The sequence below is a fragment of the Camelus dromedarius genome, chromosome 3 (genome assembly GCF_036321535.1).
Source record: "Camelus dromedarius isolate mCamDro1 chromosome 3, mCamDro1.pat, whole genome shotgun sequence".
In the NCBI taxonomy this organism is placed as follows: Eukaryota; Metazoa; Chordata; class Mammalia; order Artiodactyla; family Camelidae; genus Camelus; species Camelus dromedarius.
The window spans coordinates 53,900,780-53,917,007 of record NC_087438.1 but is presented as its reverse complement, the minus strand read 5'-3'; the positions used below and the strand labels follow the sequence as shown (position 1 = coordinate 53,917,007).

Genomic DNA, 16,228 nt, shown 5'->3' with positions numbered 1-16,228 from the left:
TCTGACCTTGGACACATCTGGCTATCACAACTTTTTATACTGAACTTGAAAATTTTGATAGGCTTTTGTCTTGAGGAAGGCACTGGTAACAATATGAAAAACTACTTTTCTATGCTATGTCAATAAACTATGAATCTGAAAAATCATTTTGGTAGTCTTATTTATAATGGCATATCATGAATTAGCACTTCACCATCAAACATACTCATAGTATGAAGCAGAATCCTACTGAAGCAATGTTTTATTCAGGGTTTTACATTCTCTACCAGTTTGACGATAAAAAATGTAAGGGAAAAGATTATCACACTTACTTAATCATATGTGGCACAGTAACTTTGGAATTTTCTTCAAACACTATAGTCATTAAACCATTACACCGTATGTTGTCCACACACTGTGAAATTAAAAAATAGACAGTTACAACCCACATGGAAACCTAGGCAGATCATAGAGTCCCAGAATTATTTACAGCCACAAAAACAATTGTTTCTCATCTGTGCACATATGCACACACATGTACGCAGATAAACAATACACATTGACAAACAGATTCAATATCCAAATCCCAAAACTGTGCTCCTGGCACCTCAGGATGGATATAAGGGCTACAATTTCCTGGAATGTGTTTCCCAAGGATTCTGAGCCCACTGACACATCAGCACAATTCTCTGGCAGCACAACTTGAGAAGTTTATACCTTCAGTCAGTGACTGCCTCTGCTATATTCATTCTCTGCCATAGGGAGTGGTATGGGGCAGGCAGAGTAGAAATGGTAGCTTCCTTGGATGGAATTCATCTCTCTCACTAGTAAGCTCTGTGCTTGTTTCTCGGTGTTTTTTGCCAATAAATTCCCACATTTTTCTCTAGCAATTTATACTGGCACCATGTTGGTTTGGTGAGGATAAATTGTATAATTGTATAAATCCTCCTGTTTCTGGCACATATAAAGCCCTCTTCATCATCTTCTCTTTTCTTTCTAAGAAGAAAACTCAGGAACTTAGGCTAATTTTTTCTGCCTTCTTTATTTATAGCTACACCTTATCCATTTAAAATTTCCCTTTGCAATTGCTTTGGTCTTAGAGAAGGATTTATTTTGAATTATACACACGCCCTTTAAATAAAACAGAAGGTGAAAAAAAGATTCAAGCAATTTTTAAAATCAAATTACTTTTGGTTACTGTAATTAAATGGTGTGAAGAAGCTGACTGCCAAGTGATTTCACATAGCGTCGAACTCAGGGTTTATCCTAAACCCCAATGTCTAATAAAAGAGTGAATATGCATATAAGAAACTCTGGGTCACTGGCATCCCCTGACTGTTCACTCTACTTAGCATATCAGCCATTTTCATACTTGTTTTTCCTTAAAAATTTGTTCTTTCATGTCTTACACCATTATTTCCATGACCAGATATAGAAGATCTCAACTTCTGGGAATAAAGTGGAATATTTTAAAGTCCCCCTGAAATTCATGTCCTCAGACATCTGTAACTTGGAGTTATCCTTTGTATGAATAATTATGGTTCTCTAACTATAAATTAGATTATATGTGCCTATATGTGAGTTTGTACTATATCTTATTCCCATAGGTAGATTACAATAACATATATAGTAAAACAAAAGTCAAGTAAGAAAATCAGAGACGATTTGAACAAAGGGTGGAAAATAATAAGATGAAGCCTGGAATCAAGGCACCACACAAGCTTTATGTTAAGAAGTCCCAAACACTTGCTGTATGTGGTCCTCAAAATTAGCTGAGCTACTGAGTAGCCAACCTTTCAAAAGGGGGCCATGTGATCAGCTACAAAATTCACAGATTAATAGAAACTCAATTAATCCTACTCTGAGTCCAGAGGAAAATTATCTCATGGGTTCTCATAAAGAAAACAGAAGAGGGGAGGGGATAGCTCAGTGGGAGAGTGCATGAGGTCCTGGGTTCAATCCCCAGTGCCTCCATTAAAAAAATAAATAAATAAATAAACCTAATTCCCCTCCCCTAAAAAAAGAAAACATTGAATAACACTGTCCTCAACAACATCCTTAAAGTAACTACGGTCTTTACCAAACTGTTTCCGATAAACTCCCTCAACACTGGTTGAAGAGTACAATTCCACATGAACCACTCTGTGGTGGGCCCCAGAGAACGTAATCTTGCCCTGGCTGGTGTGGTTCCCAGAACAGATTTCACTCTGCAGAAAAGGGTGGGTATGGGCTGCTCTTCTTCAGGCTGAATAAATGCTGCTTCTCCTATCCTAGTTGGTGTCCATTTCGAGCAGCTGTAAGTTGGACATGGTATTCGTCCCAAAGTCTTGAAACTGTAATATCCTAAGATAGTATCCAGTTGTATGCAGCCAGTGTTTCCACCAGTGAGGCAAGCTACCAGTAGGTGGGTAGGTAACCTCCTGGGCCTGAAAGCAGCCACATCACCTCTCAGGCAGAGCCCTCTATCAGGGCTAGACAAAAAGAGACATCAATGATTCCACTTCTAAGTGCAAACATACAGGAGGGAGGAAGAGATGAGGCTGGCTGGCATGTGAGCTTATAATGGAGAAGATGTAAGCTAGAGGCCAGCAGAAGTCAGCTGGAGTCAGGAGTCTCGAATTTGGGTTTTATCCAGCAGGCAGGTGGGAAGTCACTACAGGTTTCTAAGTGGCCTGTTTCTGTTACAAGATCTACAGCTGGCCTCGTGGAGGCAGTCACTGAGAAGAGAGAGGAATGAATGGAGAGATCACCAGAATGATATTCTGAGTCATAAATGAAATGATTCATGCCTCCTCTGAGGCAGCCCATGGGAATGAAGAGGCAGGGATGGAGGGAAACATTTTGAAGAAAGAAATATTGGAAATTGATGAGTTACTGAATAAAATCAAGAAGGAATAACAGGGTAACATTCAAAGATGATTATCACTATTAGGCAATTTTGAATTAGAAAATGCAGTGGAAAATGCAAATATGTTTAAAAGCGATAAAGCCTGGCCAAATGTCTTGAATGACACAGAGCTTAACTAAAACTAGTCTATCTTGTGGATTCTCAAGAGCACCAAGAAGATGCACTGATTATATGCCATTAGGGATGTTATTAAACGAGGAGCTCACAACTGCGTTTGTTAAGAACTTACTATGTGACAGATACTGGGCTAAATGCTGGGAAGATGAGGGCAGGTAGCAGAGAAAGAATATATGAAAGAGCTTTAAATATGAGTAAGGCAAACCACTTTAAATTCATTTTCCTAATTCCAAGGGGAAAATGCATTAACATTATCCCTGTTCTTATGAAACTATGAGTGTGGATTTTGGGGGCATAAGGAAAAGGCTTGTATGGGGACAAGACAGACAGGACAAGACAGACAGACAGGGAGAGAAAGGAGGGGATAAGTGATCCTTCACCCCAGCGACTTTTATAGCTCTTTAGACTTTTTAGTCTCAATGATTCTTAAGCAGAATGAGGATGCCACCTGGATAACCAACACAGGAAGTGGGAGGACAGAGATGGTGTTTGGTGAGGACTGTGAAAATGAACAGTGTTCCTTCAATTTCCTTTAACATTCTAAGCAATAGCATAGTTACACAGCCAACAGCCTTAGGATGACATAGGACTATAGTTTCCACGTTCAGATTTTCTATTTGGTTCTTTGACAGACCAGACTGGTCCTTTTTACACAGTGGTCTATTCTTTTATTTCCTTCTTTCTTCCTTCTCGTCCTTCCTTCCTTCTTTCCTTCCTTCCTTCCATAGCTTTATTATATTTTAAACATTCTTTTTTACAGTCTTTTCTAAGTTATTGCTCTATTATCTGAAGTTCCAGCAGTGCTAACTTTACTGCTCAGTGGATCTTCTGACTCTTGCTCATGACAGATCGTTTACTCACAAGATTCGTAATTTTCAATTTTGAGCACGTCATCATGCGTCCTGAACTGCTAAAGTGTTGCTAATGAAGTGACTTTGTGTTTGCTTCTACCAAGCATTCTTGAGATAGCAACAGTCCAAAAATTGTTTTTGTGTAAATTTCTCAGTTTGGAATTTTCATACCATGTGAATATTATAAATCTGAATTTCAAAGCCATAGGCCAGAAACACATTCATTTTTTTCAAAGGAGATTTTAAAAATTTCAGAACCCAAGACAAAGACAAACTACTTTATATCTTTCTGGCTTATTGGGTGGTTTTGAGTTCTTATTTCATGGAAGGGACAGCCTTCCAATGCCCAGGCTTTAAATAGGGATCTCAATTCCTTTAAGGGGCCCAAGGATACCCCTTGCTCCTTCTGCTAATATCCCTCAGGTGTGGGACCAATATCTAATCTAAAATCATTCCCAAGTCCCTATGTCTTTAGTTTACATGACTTCTGCCCTGACTTTAAGTTCCTTTGTTATTTCTGGCAACTAGAGATTTCCCTTTATATTTGTAAATATCACCAATGTATAATTTTTTAAATTATACTGATCCTATGTATTAAACATTTCTGGATTTGTAGCTAGAGGGGATCGAAATCGGTGCAGTCCTCTACAATGCCAGAATTGGAACTTGAGATAAATGTTTTAGATCCAAAAGAGAAGATTTATGTGACTACTTTTGAACATCTCATTATCCAATGTCAAACCTCATTCATAAGTCTTTTTGATTCATTGTGTTAAGCATTAAAATTATTTTCAATAGGAAGGCAAAGAAATTTTCACTTACACCCAAGTTTCAGGAGAAGAAAACACAGCTGAACCATATAGCTCAAAAGATTAATAAAAAGTCATATTTAATTGTACAGAAAGGTCTTTGAGAATTGACACATACTCTTCATCTATGGGATAGATGAATATGTATATACACATATATACATACATGTATATATAAAACATATTATGGTATATTTACAATAAAGGCATGGTTTTGAAATGGACTCCTTATTTCTTAGGGGTTCCACAGAGAGGCTTCTGTGACAATATGAGTGTGAACAAAGAGGTCTCCTGGAGGGTTTGGGTCCACCAATTCTACTTCAACCAGAGTATTCTGCTTTTAACTCACTTCCATTTTTATTACTGTTACATTGAAGAAAGCATTCTCTTCCAGAAAAAAAAAAGTTAAGCTACAATAGAATTTGTATTTATGAATGTGTGTATGAATATATTTACATTGGAAGCCATGGTATATATTCACAATTATATAAGCACATATCTTGATTGTGTTGGGGAAAAGAGATTGATCCCGGGGAATATGAATACAGTTCACTTGTTTAAGAAGACATGAAAATAACCAGGGTGTCACATACCTTTAAGGACACACTGAATTTACGTGAATTACTGTAAACCTTGATATTAACAGGATAAGAAAAGCAGATTCCTAGGTCACAGCTATTCTAGTTTGTGACTACTACAACTAGGGGCAGGCCTGGGAATATGCACATTCACAAAAGCCCCAGGTAATTTTGATGCAGGTGGTCCTTGAAGGAGGGTTGAGAATGGCTTCTCCAGCAGGGTTTTCTGAGGGTCTTGCTTAAGGAGATATCTAGTCAAAGGTCAGTGGTCGACTATGTCACTATATTTTTTACCTTAATACTTCTATGTAGTGGAAAGAAAAGGAGATTCAATTTTTCTTTTAATTCACCTTTTTATATTAAAGTAAAAAATCCAGAGAAGCTATTTTAAGGGAGGAAGCATTCAGTGTGCTACAAATTTGTCTATACAAGGTCTATATTTTGACACATCTGCCCAAACCAAGAAGCTTAGAGGTGAATTTTAATTCTGCATTTTAGTTAATACCCATAATTACAGAAAAACCTGTTTAATACACCATTATGTACGACAGTAGGACATGCACAAATGAAAGCACTATACTGAACTGAACGGTCAAATCTTCAGCCTCAAATTTTTCCCTATAAATAGATGAAAAAGGGAAGAATTATTGGTCAAGACCATTAACCACTTGTACATTTTGTTGGAGGCACCAATGGTTAATTATGACCTTGCTGGTGGAACTGAAAGTATAATTAATCATTCAAGCAATTGTTACTTCTAAAAATTACAGCTTCAGAGAGAGAGGCCTGACAAAGCCAAAAGTCTTAATTTTTGTATAGAATTCTTCATGTGAAACCGGGATTCTGTCAATACTCAGGCAGCACTTTATTACCTCAAATAAGAGCTGCATGTGATTACTATAACATGGTGCAACAGTTTAGCAAGGTGGTGTCAAATCAAGGTAGAAAAAAATTAAAATTTTGCAAAATAAAAAGTGACTGAAATAAAAAGACAAAATAATGGAGAACATATTCATAATTTGGACTGAAAGAAAATGGTCATTTCCCTAGTCAATATGGATAGCTCCAATGGATAAATGTCCATTTGGTATAAACAGACAACAAATAGAAACAGTGAAATGTTCATATCACTGATAATTACAGAAATGTAAATTAAAACCACTAGAAAGTAAGAAACTTTCCCATTAAATAAGAAAATGTGATAAATGTGACAAAACTCAACACTGGCAGGACTTAGAGGAAAGCTGCATAAATACCTTGTTGTGATGTCATGAAATAATGAGTTATATACTTCTTGGAGCATTTGGGCAGACTGCTGAGTTACGTTTCATGAAGTCATGCCAGCAATCAGGCCCTCTGTACCAGCCTTAAACACTGCGGGCAAGATACACCAACAAAGGACCTTGAAAGGGCGAGAAACTCCTGCACAGAAGATGTTTAGCACTACATCAAATATTAATGCTGAAACTTGGAAACTGCCCATATGCCTAATTATTCAGAAAGAGCTAGAAAAGTGGTACGTTAACATGGTAATGTGTGTGTGTGTGTGTGTATATATACATATAAATAAAACATATATACTTGCTATTAGAAGACGTCAATAGGAAGAATTCATAGGAATATGGGAAGAAATAAAAAGCAAAAAATGATTCATATATACACCGAGAGCTAAACTGTTAAGTTATTTCTGTATGGCAGGACTGTAAGAGTTTTAAATATGAAACATTTGATTTTCAGAGCAAACTTTCTCTAATTTAATTGTGCAAAAGTGATCTGTGGAGCTTGGTAAACCGGGGAGGGGGGGTGTCTGGAATGTGGGTTCAGAAATCTGCATTTCAAAAAATCTCTCAGGTAACCCTACATAGTTATCTGTGGAAAATACTTTGATTAACATTTATTTAGTGGTCTGGGTGTTGGAAGCATGTTAAGTTCCTTTTTGTGTCCATATTTTTACATTTACATAATAAAATATTAAAAAGTACATTTTTAAGCATTCCAAATGCTCATCTGATTAATAATGAATATGTCCAGAGGCATACCTGGGAGACTGACAAATTCCATCAATGTATGTATAGCCCATAACTTCCCCCTATAAAGTGAAAATGCTTTAAGCAGAGAACAAAACCCAGTTGAGATGCAGGCTGCTGAGCAGTAGGCTAGGCTCAAACAATTGTAAAGTAATTTGCCTCCACCACCCACCATTCAAACCCGGCATCAGGAAAATCACTAAGTATCCCAGAATGCTCACTGCCATACTCAACTTTTAGAAGCAGTTAACCCGTGACCACTCCCTTCATCTTGATACATTTTCTTCACTGGACATACTGGACACCACACCCCCTTGGCTATCCTCCAATTGCACTGCTGGTTCCTTCTCAGTCTTCTTTGCTTTTCTCCCTGCTTCCTCACTCAGTCCATGGCCCTCTTCTCATTTCTACCTACATTTACTCCGAGTGATCTCAACAGTCTCACAGCCCTAAATACCATCTAAATGGCAGAGCCGCCCACCTGGACCTCTTCCCTAAGCGCTGCTTACTTAACAACACCACTTACAATCCCACTGCTTACTTAACAACACCACTTACATTACTTTTTCTTTTTCTATTTCCCCCCTTGTACATTCCCCTTCAGCCACACACTCCTTCATGCTATTTCTTAAAATATGCAGAGTCCTCCTACTCTAGAGTCTCTGCAGTGGCTATTCCTTTTGTTTGGAATGACTTTCCCTTCATTACATATCTACACGGTATTTCCATGACCTTTGTTTTTGGATCTTGGTTTAGATGTCTTCTTCATAATGAGATAACCACCTTTTAAAAACTGTACTGATCCACCTCTACCTCCAGGTGCCCAATTCTTCTTATCCTGCCCTATCATCATCTAACATGAAATAGTATATAGTCATTTATTATGATTACTGTTTATTTTCAGTTTTCTCCATGCTAGAATGTAAGCTACACAAGATCAGGGAATTTTTTGCTTTTGCCTCCTGTTCATGATCTATCACAAGTGCCTAAACAGCGCCTGGCATATAGCATCACTGCATAAATGTATTTGTTGAATGGCTGAAATCTTAAGTGTCAAAGCCACACAAATATTAAGGCTCGACTGAACATAGTAATTTTACATAATGCTATTACCATCACTCAAAAAGATACAACTTTCTGTTGTTTCCTTCTCCAATTCAATTGTACACATAAGCTAGTACAATTTAACATACTAGGCATAGCAACTTGGAGAAACAGGACAAAGTTGTATACTCAACTCAAGATGTAGTCTAAGTAGGGAGTCTCACTTGGACGCTTCTGGAAGGCAAAGTATCAAATCCTTTCTTTAAAGGACCGAGCATAGAATCATTCATGCACCCCATGGGTCTTTTCTCCCTTACCAATGCCTTACTAGCACATTAAGGAAGATCACTTAAAGTTTTTATCAACTCTGTATCTCAGGAGCCCCAGTTACATCATAAGGTAGAAGCTATAAGCAGTTGGCGAAACATCTTTGCCTGTATTCCTATTCTCCCCAATCTTCCTACTCATTTTGGCTTCACAACACATACAAAATTTTGCTGCATTTTGTCTCCTTCCCTTTATTCACACTCACCTGCCTGTCTCCTTGAGAGCAGGGACCATTGCCATATCCCTGGTACCTACACGAACCCTGGCAGCACATCGTGATTGCTCAATTAACGTTCGTAGAATCAGTGACTGATTCAGAGTTTCATAAAGTAAGAAAGGCATTGCAGAGACATAATTAAGTATTAATTCACACAGCACAGAGCTAATGAAACTATTAATAAATCACTACAAGGATTTGTAATTATACAAATATACAAGATCCCATATTTTCATTCCTTTGTTAGCCAGAAAAGAAGCACCTTAACTTCACCTATTTATTCAATCATCAAAACACTCCTGGGAGTAAAGAAGTAAAACTCCAGTGTTCAGTAGAGGATAGTGAGAGTGCTAATAAAAGACCTAGGTTAGAGTCCTGACTCAACACAGTCGTGTAACTTCTAACAAATGCTCAGCCTTCCAAACCTCAGTTTTCTCACCTGTGAAATGGGACTACTATTTCTGTTTACCTTCAGAATAGTATTGTGAGAGTCAAATGAGATTAGGTCTGTAAAATTTCTTTCACGTATAAAAATAATTATTTTTCCTATTCATTTTCTTTCTATTTCCCTTCAGCTTTCAGTCACTCAGAAAAAAATTAAGTATCTGAAGAACTATGATACAGTTCATATTTATACCTGTCATATATAAATTACTGTAAGCTCTTCAGAAAAGGAAGGCAATGAAATCTATAGGAAATGCCTTTCCTGTTTGCCCCAAACTTCCTTGAGTTAACAACTTTGAAGATAATTATCAAACTTTCTTTTAATATTTTCCTTACACAGCTTTCCTTTTCATCTAGTTTGGTTAATGGAGCCAAAAGTAATGTGGAGCTTGGATTTAAGAACACCCAAGCCCCATCATCACTAGTTTTGACATTCTTTCAAATCCTGAATAAAAGCAGCAATTCCCTAACTGGGCATTGCTGAGCAAGGAAAGGGAAGCAAATCTGTTCCCTGATTGTTTGCAGATAAAACACAGAAGCTCATTTTCAGACTTCATGTAACAGACAGTATTTCTTCTCTGATTTGATTCCTTAATTTGTGATTTCTCACCACAGTCCTTATTAGCTGTTTTTACATCTCTCACCATTCTCCTACCTCAGTAACAAGCAAATAAACTTTAGTGGGGTCATTGAGAATTTATCGCTAACAGGACAGTTTTAACATTATTCAACACAACTGATTACATTGACAGCTTGTACAAAAATGCCCAGGAAACAAAATGCAATGACTTCATTTCAGGTAAATTCTAAACAAATAACAACAACAACAACAAATGATCCAGTATATTGAAATACATAGTGGTGATGGTAGTGGCCATGGCGACCAGACATAATATTTTAATAAAAATAAACTGACTCTAAAATTCCTCTCCCAAAACTTATGCTATGAAATTAAAAACAAAAAACAAAAACAAAAACCAACTGATGGCAAAGCCTCTTGCTTACCTGACTTATGTCACTGGTCCAGGCAGCTTTCTCCTGGCGTGAAGGTGCTAACAAGACTACAGTGAAAGGGGCAGCATCAGGAGGCTCCACCACTATTTTAAAATCCAGGTGTCCAAACACTTGCCCAGAACCTTTGGCTTCAACACACATAAGCCCAACAATTAGATACGAATACAAACATATGAGTGATAGCTGCTGTCACATAATTCTGGTAATACAATTGACGTGCACTTAAGTCCGGAATCTCATTTCAGCAATCTGGTGCTGCTTGGGTATGGGGGTGGCTTTGTGAAGCTCACAAGCAGATGAAAAGGCTGAGATCAGTAGGTTACTTAGGACTAGGATCCTGTGCTCTTTCTCATTTCATGTTTTTTTTAAATTTCCATAATTTACAGAATTCCAACGTTCTAATTCAATTTCTTTCTTCTCTACCACAGAGAAGTCACTATCATGAAACAAATTCAGTAAAGTGTGAATTCCCAAAGATGGCTTAACAAGGCTCGCAGGTTAAAGGGTTCAACAGAATTTTTCATCTATAAATGAATTCAGGGAGTTTATTATCCTTTACTTACTTCCTGCCTCCTTAAGCAGCTCTTCTTAGCTATGAATGAATAAAAACCATAGGACTTTTAAATCCTAATATAACTCTAAGTGGTAGAATGTGACTTACAGTCATCATCGCTGGCATCGGGCTCCTCCACCAACGTACATTCTATTAGAGAGAGAACTCCACCTGTCTGGAAACAAAGCGATTTTTCATTAAGAGGATGAGCGTCTTGCATAGGTCAGAAGCTATGATTTGTAAACCTTACATTCATTTATGGTTTTGTTTTGTTTTTTACATTTTGGAGGATTTGGGGGGGGTGGATCAGGTTTGTTTGTTTGTTTGTTTAGTGGAGGTACTGGGGATTGAACCGAGGACCTCGTGCATGCTAAGCACATGTTCTACCACTGAGCTATATACCCTCCCCCAATGTGTATGCGGTGGTTTTTTTTTTTTTTTTACATTTTTTGTGTGTAAACCTTACATTCAAATTGCCACAGAAGAAAACAGCAATTCTGCATCATAAATGATTTTTCATAGAGTCTAAAATTAAACTTGGATGTGCAAAAGTAACTGAATTCACTGAACTTCAAGATTCCCACCACCCCACCCATTCTCACTCCCAATGTTTATAAAATCTAGCAAGTCAGTCTATGGGAGACGATATGGCACCTTAGGGGCGCTGTAGAGTGAATGCAGCTCAGCACAGGGTGGAACTCTCCAACCAGAAAGTGATTTAAGCAGTAGAAAGCCATTGTCATGATGTTGGATATTTTTAGGCACTAGTAACAGAAGGGACAGATAGGCAAACCTTTTTTGTAAAGGGCCAGATAGTAAATCTTTTAGGCTTTTCAAGCCATATAACCTCTATCACAACTGCTAAAATCTGCCATTTGAAAAAGCATGAAAACAACCAGGGACAATATGTTAAAAAATGAGTGTCGCTGTGTGCCAATAAAACTTTATTATCAAAAACAGGCAGCAAGCTGTGTGCCACAGTGTGCTAACTCTTGGTACTGAGCAAGATGAAATAGCACTTAGCAAATATTACATAATCAGTACACTATAGTAATTTGACAAGATTTTTGTAGCTCAGCAGTCATCATTTGTCCAAGTTGTGATCTTAATTGCACTTCTTTATAGCAATGCACACTTAAATTTCTATTACTTTGGATCCAATTGACAACAAAGTAAATGTCAAAGTTGGTAACTGTACATTACCTTACCATACAATCATGACAATCTGTTTTATGATTGGGAATGTCATAATTCCCAGCAGACATGGGAAAGTCATAATTAAATTAACCTCAGTGCCTCTTAAGTGCATGGCACATAAAAGATAGAGTCAGGTAAAACCGGTACCTTGAGCAGATGCAGCTTTCCTCCTGAACTTCTTGTACAAATTAAAAAGTGTTTTGTAAATAAGAAGCACTGTCTTTCTCCTTCCTTTTTCAAAGACAATGAACCCAGGCGAACTTTACTAAGTTTCCCCCTCTCAACAGAAGGTACTTGAATAAGAGAACCTGGTGATCACAAAAGTGAAGAACACACAGCAATTAAAATTCTGTCAAGTGAGAGCTGATCCTGATGCAAAAACACTAGGGCCTGTTCCCCCAGATACCAAGGATTTATTTGATGCATCATTGGAACAAGTAAGTCCCCTGCACTCTGAGCAGATGAAACAACGCATTATGTTTTAAAGGTCACACTAATTCCTACTATTTTTGTAAAAACACTTTAGACTTGATTATTTATCTATAAGCTGGAGAGTAAATTTAAAAGAAAGCCAAATTGAATTCAAAAAACAAGGCACTTCTGCCATTTGTCCTTGGTAATCTGATCTCAATCAACTTACTTACTTAAGAATAAGGTACATATTGTATAATTACATGTAGTAATAAAATAATATAATAAAAAGCAAATAGAATTTATTCTTCATAAGCACTGAAGGTAGATAAATAGCACTGATATAATTTACTTTGTATTTTACATAGAGAATGTACAATACATCTATACTATAAAAATACATAAATTATACAATTCAACACAATTTAGTTAAGGACTATTTTTAAAGGGCAGCTATTTCAGGTAACATTTAAATTATATGTGATAAAAATTCTTTGTAGAATCTAAATGGAAAAGAAACTACATAAAATCTATACCCAGAACATTCCTATAAGTAAAATTGTCTTCCATTTAATGTGAGGAGTTATGCAAAGGCTTTATATAATTTTACCCCAGTAATGATCTCCTGCTCCCCCCCAAATAAAATTCCAATCTAAGTTAAAAATCAAACCAAAAAGAACTAAAAAAGATGCTTGCAAATACCTTGCCTCTGACTTCTGAAATGCCTCGAGCCAGTAATATTTCTATCTGTTTAATCCACCACCTACCCCAAGTGCAGCCTTACAAAGGCTCCTATCAGTCTCATAAGAAATGTTAAATGCATATTCATCCTTTAAATACTAACAGTGGTCATCACTAAGAGATGAGACTGCAGGCAACCTTATTTTCTTCTTCACACGTTTTCTGGGTTTCCTGATTTTTTTTTTAAACGAGCCCAAATTATTCCTATAAGTGGAGAATAAAATCCTCTAAATTTCTACATTATATAAAATAGTTAAACTATGATTGTGGGTCACAAAAGGTTCACGCTAACATATGAATATTCCAAATAGCATTTACTTTTTAACAGAGATCCAAAGATGTGCAGGGGGTAAAGAACCCAAGTGTCTATGCCCTGATTCCATCTACCCAGGTGAATATTGAGGTGGGGTTGCTTGCCAGAGTCAGAGTCAGCAGCTATTCAGGGTTTAAAGAATAACACAGAGGCAGTCCTGGGGAGGGCGGGGACTGGAGAACAATGCAGGGGAAGGCTTGGTTCCAGCAGAGGGAACAGGTAAGATGGAGGAGAGAGGTGGGAGCACACTAGTGGAGAGTGCAGGCAGCAGGTAATTAAACATGAAGACTAAAGGAGAGAAGAAAAAGCAGACAGCAGAACTCTTAGATGAGTACCTGAGCAGGTAACAGCAGCAGGACTGTACTCATGAGACCCAGAGGGTGGGATCTAAGCCAGAGGAGATCTTTCAGAGGACCTGGCTCATCCCCTCATCTCACAAGGCGAAACCAGAGCCTGCAGGCTAAGCTGCTATCCTAAGGTCACAGCTAACTGAGTGGCCCAGCCAGGAGATGGTGGATTTTTATGTGGATTCAGCCACATAAAAACTGAACTCGGAAAGGGAATGGATGGGAAAAGACAGTAAGTTCTAGCTTTGTCCTGGGCAGTTGTGAGTCATCCAGGCAGATGGGTTAGGGCAGAGCCAAAGACTGCGCCACAGACAGGTGGATAAGCTGGTTGGGAGTCATTTTCAGGAAGGATATAACCAAGGCGATGAAAATTGGATAACAGTGTGTTCATTGGTAAAGGCTTCTTGTATTTAACAACTTTATAAATCAGAAATTATAGAATATACTGTTAGCTCGTGTATTAGTAATTACGTGAATTTTAGCTTTGAGGTTAAAAAAAACAAATGTTTCCTTGGCAACTATACACTAACACACTTTATCTGTAACTATTCCTCTCATATCCAACTAGGAGACTCTATGCATTAGGTATGCACAGAAATCTATACATCTGAATGAAAAGTAAGAAATTTCAACACTGGTTCATAAAATAACCATGTCGAAGGACACAGTTTAAGTGGATATTTTTCACATTTCATCTTACGTTTGACATGATGTTTCAACACAACCACAAGACTTGAAGATTCCTTTCTAGTTAATACAAATTAGAGAAATTATTAGTCTTAAATCAGTAATTCTTCAGTATCAGGCCACTGCTATGATACAGTCCCTCGCATCGCCATCATCAGTCTAACAACCAGGGCCAACTTACATAAACACTTCCATTTTCCAATCACTAATTTTCCCCAACGTGGCATTCAGGATTGGCTAATGCCCTTATTCTTGATTTTCAATTCAGGAGTGAAAAAAAATGAAGAGCAGTTTCCAGGTTATTGGGTTAGGCATTTGAGAAGATGTAACAATGTCTACACCCCAGGTTACAATTTCAAAGAACACTGGTACATTGTAAGTATTTTTGAGTCTGGGAATGACTAAAGTACCAGAAAGGTCCATGTCTCGTTCTCAATGCATTTAGCTCCAAATTCAGTCACCTTTTAAAATTTTTCCTAATTCACATTCCCTCAAGATAATGGATGATGTGTAACGGCTTTGGCACAAAATGTCAAGTTAGCTTGCCTTTATCATCTAATAAAAATTCATACCTATTTCATGTTATTGAAAATAGACACTCACTCCAAAATTTAGATCCTGATTTTTAAAGTTTATGTTAAAATCTCACAGACACTAGTCTAGAAGATTTTGTGAGTATTAGCTCATTTAATTCACAACAACCCTAAAAGACAGGTGCTACTATGAACCCCAATTTAGAGGAAACTAAGGCAAAGAGAGGTTAAGTAAATTGCCCAATATCACACAGCAAGGATTTGACCTCCATGGCGTGGCTATATCATCTACCTATTACTGCCTCAGACACTTAAACATTTGCTCAAGAAACTCTGAAAAGATTTTGGAAAATAAATGACAATGCCAGATCACTGCTATGATACAGTCCTTTGCATCCTACTTATCATCTAATAACTGGAATCAATTTACAAAAAAACCTGTTATTTCAATTGCTAAATTCCCACGAATTGACATTCAGGATTGGTTGACACCCATATTTTGAAGAAGCCTTTCAGATGACCTAGATGACTTATTTTTTTCTAGCCCTCAGAATAAAAATTCATTTCAGATTGAAACCACACACCTATTTGTGTTTATGTGTTTGCACATGCATATACACACTGAAAACAAGACTGCCTATCATCCTTAAAAGTAAATAACACAAATACTGGTATACAATTAGAGATAAACTGCAGTCCATTTCATACAAAATAGAATCCCTCAAGGTTTAAAAACAATTTTTTAAACCCACCTCCATGGGCTTTAAAACTTGTTAAAGGTGTTTAGTAAAAGTAGCAACCAAAGCAAAACAATGCAAACTTTCCAAATTGTCCATAATTGGATTATTTTCTACTTTCAGATTAAGGTCAGGTTTTTTTTTTAACCACCTTTATTGAATAATTCCTTGGCAGACTAACCAAGCCACACAAATACAGAAAAATACTGCTGAAAGGCAAATCATTATATCAACATCAATACAATAACATCAGATATATTAATAGCTGACAGAAGTGCCTCAAACAAGCAATAATAGCATCTGGACATGGATCAAAGGGAGCAGTGGCTCATGACTGTTTTTCCTCCAGGTGCAATGAAAAAAAAAAAAAAAAGATTTCTTCAATGTATTTGAC

At 37.2% G+C, this 16,228-nt stretch overlaps 1 protein-coding gene across 2 annotated transcripts in view; it reads right to left on the bottom strand.

Annotated features, from left to right (window-relative positions):
• Window positions 1–16,228, bottom strand: part of RASGRF2 (Ras protein specific guanine nucleotide releasing factor 2) — a 208,538-nt gene that overhangs the window by 96,792 nt on the left and 95,518 nt on the right. For both annotated transcript variants that reach the window (XM_031447414.2, XM_031447421.2), the window contains exons 10-13: window positions 12,213–12,373; window positions 10,977–11,043; window positions 10,307–10,443; window positions 312–394 (exon numbers count right to left, since the gene is read on the bottom strand). In XM_031447414.2, the coding sequence (XP_031303274.1) occupies window positions 312–394; window positions 10,307–10,443; window positions 10,977–11,043; window positions 12,213–12,373 (448 nt within the window). The remainder of the gene's footprint in view (window positions 1–311; window positions 395–10,306; window positions 10,444–10,976; window positions 11,044–12,212; window positions 12,374–16,228) is intronic.